Source organism: Podarcis muralis, chromosome 8 (genome assembly GCF_964188315.1).
Source record: "Podarcis muralis chromosome 8, rPodMur119.hap1.1, whole genome shotgun sequence".
NCBI lineage: Eukaryota > Metazoa > Chordata > Lepidosauria > Squamata > Lacertidae > Podarcis > Podarcis muralis.
Window position 1 is genome coordinate 67,731,736 of NC_135662.1, and position 7,729 is coordinate 67,739,464.

At 44.9% G+C, this 7,729-nt stretch overlaps 1 protein-coding gene across 10 annotated transcripts in view; it reads left to right on the forward strand.

The window, feature by feature from the left end:
• Positions 1-7,086, forward strand: part of RNF152 (ring finger protein 152) — a 52,115-nt gene extending 45,029 nt beyond the window's left edge. For all 10 annotated transcript variants that reach the window (XM_077933336.1, XM_077933334.1, XM_077933337.1 and 7 more), the window contains one exon: positions 5,498-7,086. In XM_077933336.1, coding sequence (XP_077789462.1) covers positions 5,670-6,281 — 612 coding nt within the window. In that variant the 5' untranslated portion in view covers positions 5,498-5,669 and the 3' untranslated portion in view covers positions 6,282-7,086. The remainder of the gene's footprint in view (positions 1-5,497) is intronic.
• Positions 7,087-7,729: the final 643 nt, after the last annotated feature.

Below are 7,729 nucleotides of genomic sequence, written 5' to 3' on the forward strand. Positions count from 1 at the left end.
TGTGCTCTGCTGCAGAAAGGGTAGTCTTAACTGTTTTCTCTATGTTCTGTTTTTTGTCATCTTTAAATATCGGTGTCTCTGTTTTTCTCAGCTCTCATTTATTGGAGCCATGTTAGCAATGAGCATGAGCATCAAAGAGCAGGGAGGGAAAATCTGTGTCAGGCAAGCGATTTCCCCCTCTCCACTCCCTTCTGCTGCTAATGCATCTCTTTCCATCGCTTGGTGTCTTCTGCCCATGGTTTTTCATACTCGGTTAGCTTTTATTAACATTAGTAGATATAGCTCAGCCCTGCAGAGCTTTCAGCTGCTATCAGATCTGCACTAGCCAAGGATATTAATCATGATTCTGGTTGTCTCTGTCTTTTTGGTCTCACTTGAGTGTTGCTGCCTCCCAGCCCTCTCCCCTCCCCTCTCACTGTCCTTTAAAGAGTCCTAAGGATACCCCTGGCAGTCTTCTTTAGCTCTGGGTCTTCTCTGTCAGCAACATTTTCTTGGCTGTCATCAGATAATCCAGAGTACTAATGATAAAACAATGTTTTTGACTGCTGCTGAAGTCAGCTGTGCCCTCATATGAGACCTGGCTGGCTTTCTAAAGTGTCGCGGAAACTTTGTGGTTGGAGAGAGAGGTATAATCTTCACCTCATCTTTGGAGAAGCTCCTTGCCATGTCACTCAGGTTTTTTGCTTGTTCCTTTGGCCTTTTTATGTGTTAATTAAGAAATATACGGAGCAGCAGCTTTTCTTCCATTGAACCAAATGCCTATAGTAAGTGTGTCACCAAATGCCAGTAAGGGAGAATATCGGAAAGTCCACTTTTCACATTAGAGCCCAGGGTGAATGAACTTGTGAAGGAGGTTAGGATTTGACATTCCAGCTCCACTCTCAACTTCAGTGTACAGTGGTACCTCGGGTTAAGTACTTAATTCGTTCCAGAGGTCCGTTCTTAACCTGAAACTGTTCTTAACCTGAAGCACCACTTTAGCTAATGGGGCCTCCTGCTGCCACTGCGCTGCCGGAGCACGATTTCTGTTCTCATCCTGAAGCAAAGTTCTTAACCTGAGGGTTAGCGGAGTGTGTAACAGTGTGTAATGTCTGGGTTAGCGGAGTGTGTAACCTGAAGCCTATGTAACCTGAACCGTATGTAACCCGAGGTACCACTGTACTCTTCTGAACCTGCTGTACACAGAGCCTAGGCCAGGGGCTGGCAACCTAAGGCCCATGGGCCACAAGCGGCCCATGGGAGTCATTTAACTGGCCCATGGACCCCCGCCGCCCACTCTGTCAGCTCCTGTGCGCTGTGCTAAACTGGCACAGAGCAGAGAGGGTACCGCTTTCCACGACGCTGGCCAGCTTGCCATTGGCTGCAGGAAGCTCCTGCAGCCAGTGGGAAGCTGCGTACGTCTCCTCCGCGCCGGAAGGATCACCAGAAATAGTGTTTGCGCATTCGTGCACGTGTGAACAGGCCCAAGCCACAACAACTTTGCCAACCCCTGGACTAGGCAGATTGCAGGAGCAGGCTCTATTGCTACCATCTAGATCAGGCATAGGCAAACTCGGCCCTCCAGATGTTTTGAGACTACAATTCCCATCATCCCTGACCACTGGTCCTGTTAGCTAGGGATGATGGGAGTTGTAGTCCCAAAACATCTGGAGGGCCGAGTTTGCCTATGCCTGATCTAGATCCTGGGTTTTTCCGAATACCATACTATTTGAACATAGCTGACCTCTGTTGGTTTGCCCTGGTTTCTTGCCTGAATAGGTCTAAAGCGTTGGACTGGGGATGCAGGTTCAGATCAACCACTGGCCACTATTTTTCAGTCTAACCCAACTCATGGAATTGTTGGTGTTCTATCATGTATTTGTGTGTAGGTGATGGAGACCATATATAATGGTTGGGGCTCCTTGGAGGAAGGGCAGAATAATAAAAAAAGTCATATGTTAACTTCGGTATTATGTCAAGAGAGACTTACTGGATCAGAACAAATGTCCGTCTAGTTCCCCATCTTGCTTTGTGCAGTGGCGAAATAAATGCCTCCATGGAATAACACTTGTAGTTTAATGGTGAATTTGGGATATAATGGAGATGTAAAAGATTTGGATAAGTATAAAAGATGCATGAGGAAATGACTAACAATAGGACCCACAAAGGGGAGGAGATTATTTTGAATCTTGTTTTTATGATGTATGTTGGATATGTGATTGCAAAACTTTAATCTGAAAACCAAATAAATAAATTTATATGTGTATAAAAGAAATAAATGCCTCCAAGCCTTCTGTATGAAAATGCTCCTATGGGGAGTGCCATCAGGCAGGGCATGAAGGCATTCCAAGCCCATTGAGGGGTGGTGTCCATTATTACCTATCTGCAAAATTGCTTTCTGGTTCATTACGCAACAGCGTTAGAAGATGTGTTGTGGGGCTCAGTTATTTTGAGGAAACCCAGAGATGAGAGTTAATGGTTTGTATGTGGTAGCGATCATGATGCAAAGTGTTCCACGGATTATTGTACTCAGGAAAGCAGCAATGAGGGGTGCTGTGTAAGGAAGCACTTTGCTTTGCAAAAGTTGCATGTCTTGGTTGAAAGTTTAATAATAATAATAATAATAATAATAATAATAATAATAATAATAATAATATTAACAACAACAACAACAACAACAACAACAATAATTTATTATTTGTACCCCACCCATCTGGCTGTGTTTCCCCAACCCTCTCTGGGTGCCTTCCAACAAAGATTAAAAATACATTAAAATGTCACACATTAAAAACGTCCCTGAACAGGGCTGCTTTCAGATGTCTTCTAAATATCAGGTAGTTGTTTATCTCTTTGACATCTGATGGGGGATCATTCCACAGGGCGGGCACCACTACCGAGAAAGCCCTCTGCCTGGTTCCCTGTAGTTTTGGTTCTCGCAATGAGGGAACCGCCAGAAGGCCATCGGCGCTGGACCTCAGCGTCCGGGCAGAACAATGGGGGTGGAGATGCTCCTTTAGGTATAGTGGGTCGAGGCTGTTTTGTTACAATCGTGTGCGCATAGCTTTTATAAAGTTTGCAAACGTTACAGACTTAAATCCGGGGATGGCTAACTTTCATCATCGGTTACTCCTCCAGGACCCACCTACCAGCTGTGTGTGTGGCCATGCCACAATCTTGCAGGCACACACAAACATCCCCCATAGCTCATTTCTGCAGATCAGCAATTGGCGGCGGGGGGGGGGCATTTAAGTCTCTCTGCAGTGTTGTCCTATTTAGTTTTTTCTACTTCTTGCCACTGCCACCGAAATAATAATCAATTATTGGAATTTGTAAAATTGTGCCTAGCCATTATATTGCTGCTGGCTTGTTAATGTTTCTGGATTCTTTTATGTGCTGTGGCTTATGAGTGCCTAAGGTGCATGTTCCATGTAGATTTTGTTAGGTAAGGTAAGCGTAAAGGACCCCTGGACTGTCAAGTCCAGTCAAAGGCAACTATGGAGTTGCGGCACTCATCTCCCTTTCAGGCCGAGGGAACTGGTGTTTGTCCACAGACAGCTTTCTGGGTCATGTGGCCAGCATGACTAAATTGCTTCTGGCCCAACGGAACACCGTGATGGAAACCAGAGCGCATGGAAATGCCGTTTACCTTCCCCCCACAGCAGTACCTATTTATCTACTTGCACTGGTGTGCTTTTGAACTTCTAGGTTGGCAGAAGCTGGGACCAAGCAACAGGGATTCGAACCTCCGACCTTCTGATCGGCAAGCCCAAGAGGCTCAGTGGTTTAGACCACAGCACCACCTGCACCCCTATGATTTTATTAACACATTAAGTGCATGATTATTCCAGGCTCACCGAATAGTGAGGAGTTACTCCTTTACTGCCTCCAGCTTCACTTTGTTGCATTTACTTTCGTACCGTCCACTCTACCTATACATAATGTTTAGATCTGTCCTGTATTACCATTTTGTTAGTTACACTGCTCGCAATTTATGCCACTGCGTGTCTTAATACTTCACTACTTTCTCAACACACATCTTCCTTCTTAATAACTTTTAATGTAATTAGCCATGCGGCAGATTAAAGCCAAGCAAGAGAGATGATAACCCTACGAGCGAAACTCCAGGACTGGACAGAGAGAAAATGAGGTCGATCCTGATGACACTTCAAAGTTCAATTGTGCCAGAGGTTTTAAAACACAGGGAGATAGGAAAGCCAGCATGGTTAAAAAAATTATTTGCAGAAGTTCAGCCGTTGACCTTCTCCATTATAAAAATAATTGGGATCAGATCCTTGGTGTTTGTCTTATCCATTTTGTGACTGTGTTTCAGGGCAGCGTCCTCTATTTCTTTTGCCTTGGATTTTGCACATGTACTGCTGTGTTGTTTCAGCCGATACTTTTTTCTGCAGTGGATGCAATGTAATGTTTGGGGATGGTAGAGCTACCTGGTCCTAAACCTTAGAATGTTCCTGGGAAAGTTGCTTTATCAGGCCCCATTCAGGCTTACTGTGAATGGTGCAGAACCGATTCCTGATTATCCTTCCCCTGCTGCTCCAGTAGGTATTAGAATATGAGAACTCTATGGATTGGAGACAGTTGTGACACTCTTCCACCTGGTTGCTGTTCTGCCCAGAAAGGAATGCAATGGTCAGGGAAACAGAAATTGTGTGTTTGATCCTATTCACAAAGTTTTGTAGTAACTTTCTTCCTTGGAGCCACAGAAGAAGCCATCAGTAGGGAAGTGGCTCTGAAGCGCTAGCCTTAAGTGTCATTGTCCAAGCATTACTGTCATGAAGACAGGTACTTCATAAACCATGCGCTTACCATATGGCTGCAATATATATACATACTTTATATGTGTTCCTGGTCACCATGGGTGTCTTAACCTCAACTTGCAACTGCCTAACCTGTTCCTAAAAGTGAACTCCAACATTTAAAGGTTTGCAGAGGCTTTCCCACTGAATGTGAACCAGAGGATGATTGCAATGATATATGTAATGCTGTAAATGTCAATCAAGTTGGGAGGAAAAATCTCTAGGTTTGTGTCCTCCCACGTTACCTTCAAATTGGTCTTGGGTTATTCACCATGTGTTCAAAGCTTTTATGAAGCTTTCACATGAAGTCCGTTCATGAAGCATGGAAAACGAGCAAACTGTCCTTTTGATTCCTGCATGAAACAAGCCTTATTGACCAAGTAAAAATGTGGAATTCAGGCTATTAGTCTGAAATGCTTTCTTCAAAAATCATTATAATCAGCTAAAAAGTCTTGGGGTATGTGTGTTTTTTTGTTCAATGTCCCTGGTATATGAGGCTAAAACCCATGGTTTGGTAATGTTTGTGCTTAGGGGAATTTATTAGCCATAAGCATCATGCTTAAGATGCTACGGTTTTGCAAAGTTCACTTATCGTTTACTCTTCCTCAGCATCAATAAAAGGATGTCTTTAGATTTTCTCACCTCCTTCAGTATTCTAGTAGACCTTTATGATTAACTCTTTTCATTTTAAATTTCCCTCTCAGATATTGACGGACTCCCAGTCAGATGCTTCGCTACGGACTCCTTGCCTCCTTTCGCCTGGTGGTAGAATACAAGCTAGTCACCGTGGGAAGCCAGGAACTGCTCCAGGCATTAGATTTGAGACCGGACTGCCGAACAACGTGATATCTCACTGCTTTCGCCAGTCGGACCGCGATGGAGACTCTGTCCCAGGACATTCTGCTGGAATGTCAGATTTGTTTCAATTACTACAGCCCCCGGCGGAGGCCCAAGTTGCTGGACTGCAAGCATACCTGCTGCTCTGTTTGCCTTCAGCAGATGAGGACCAGCCAGAAAGACTTGCGGTGCCCCTGGTGCCGAGGCATCACTAAACTGCCGCCGGGCTTTTCCGTCTCCCAGCTGCCCGACGACCCAGAGGTCATTGCCGTGATTGCGATACCCCACACTTCAGAGCACACTCCCGTCTTCATCAAACTTCCCAGCAATGGCTGCTACATGCTGCCCTTGCCAATCTCCAAGGAGAGGTCCCTCTTGCCAGGAGACATTGGCTGCCGCCTGCTGCCAGGCAGCCAGCAGAAGTCTCTCACTGTGGTGACAATCCCAGCCGAGCAGCAGCCCTTGCAGTCCGGCCTCCCTCAGGAGGGAGGCGACGAAGATCAAGACAGGAGGGGCATTGCGAAAAGCTCCACCTGGTCGGGGGTTTGCACCGTCATCCTGGTGGCCTGCGTCCTGGTTTTCCTCCTTGGGATTGTCCTACACAACATGTCGTGCATTTCCAAGCGTTTCACTGTGATCTCCTGCGGCTGAAAGGAAGCGGCAAATACCCACGCGGGCCAATTTTGGGGGTTTGGGAGGGTGGCTATGGTGGTGGCAGGATGCCGTGAGATGAAGCACCTTGTTCCACCGTACTGAGTCATTGACACCAGGCTGGTTGTTGGTCCAGAGTCTATTTTAAAAGAAAAAAATAAAGGACAGGGGCACCTGTTGGTAGAGTATGGGAAACGTCCAATGCTTATCCGCTGGTAACAGTACCAAGGAAGACTGCATGCATCACCATAATCACTTAACAAATGAGCTGTAATTTATAATGATTTCATCATGTTACGAGATTAAAGATGTCTATTTAGCTGGTTCTACTATACTGATATAGGACATAATCTCTCCCTTTCTCTCTGTCTCTCTTTAACAGAGTAGTCAACTTACAAATCAAAATGCTGTACGTTCAAGTAGAATTAAACACTGGCATTTGGAAAGGCAAGCTACCCAGTGCTTTTCCAGACGTAGCGAAAACCGTAACTCTTCTCTCTTTAAGCGGCAACGGAGAAACTTGTGAAAAGTAAAAAAAAAAAAAAAAGTCATTTAGTCAACAAGGCTTCTTTTTGTATCTTTTAAATTGCACATTAATTGCAACGGTTTTAAAAAAATCTGTACCATAGTTATAGAAAGAGAACATTTTTCTAAAGCGTTGGAAGTATTTTGGATGTAATCTATATCTGTGTGTTTATGCGCATTCTGTTTTTCTTCTGTAGTTTTAAGTGATTTCCTCCCCCTCTCGTTTAAATTGAAATGGGACACAAAAAGAAAGAAGCAATAAAGGGAACCAGGAAGGATATACAGCTGTCCAGCCAAACTGTTTGTCTGTATGCTGCCTTCTGCAAAACGCAACTTTAAAAATGTAAATCTTGGGCATGTGGTTTCATGCGCACACAGTAAATATATTTGTCAAGAACCCCGGCTGCGGAAACTAGTGGAGATGGCCTAATCTGAGATGAAGGCTGATCTTTGTATTGTGAGTGGCATACTGAATGGTTTTTGAAGACTTCTCTTCAGGTTTCCTACCCTTTGAATACGAGCTGGAGGTACATCGCCAAAGGAGCCGTAATCTAGGTTTTATTCATCATTGCAAGTGTGAGATACAAATCAAGGCTATATGGCCGTGATACAGAATGCACAAGTGCACCAGCAGTGTGGCCCTCCTTGCCCTCAAAGGTGTTCACAGGGCGGAAACGTTACAATTGCAGAAAGGAAGTGGGGGGAGAATAGGGGAAGATGGGTGAAGTGGCTGGGGACCCAGGTCAAGAAAAAGGTCAGAAAAAGTGACTATCTCCTAAAGGCAATTGTGGCGAGAGAAGTTGTCCCCCCCTTTTAAAACTCAGTTGATGTGGACTGCCAAGATGAGTTGACCCAGGAACTCCTTTCTGCGATTCACCAATAACTTTGCCAGCCATTGGCAAAAATGTAGTGTTTCTGCAAGA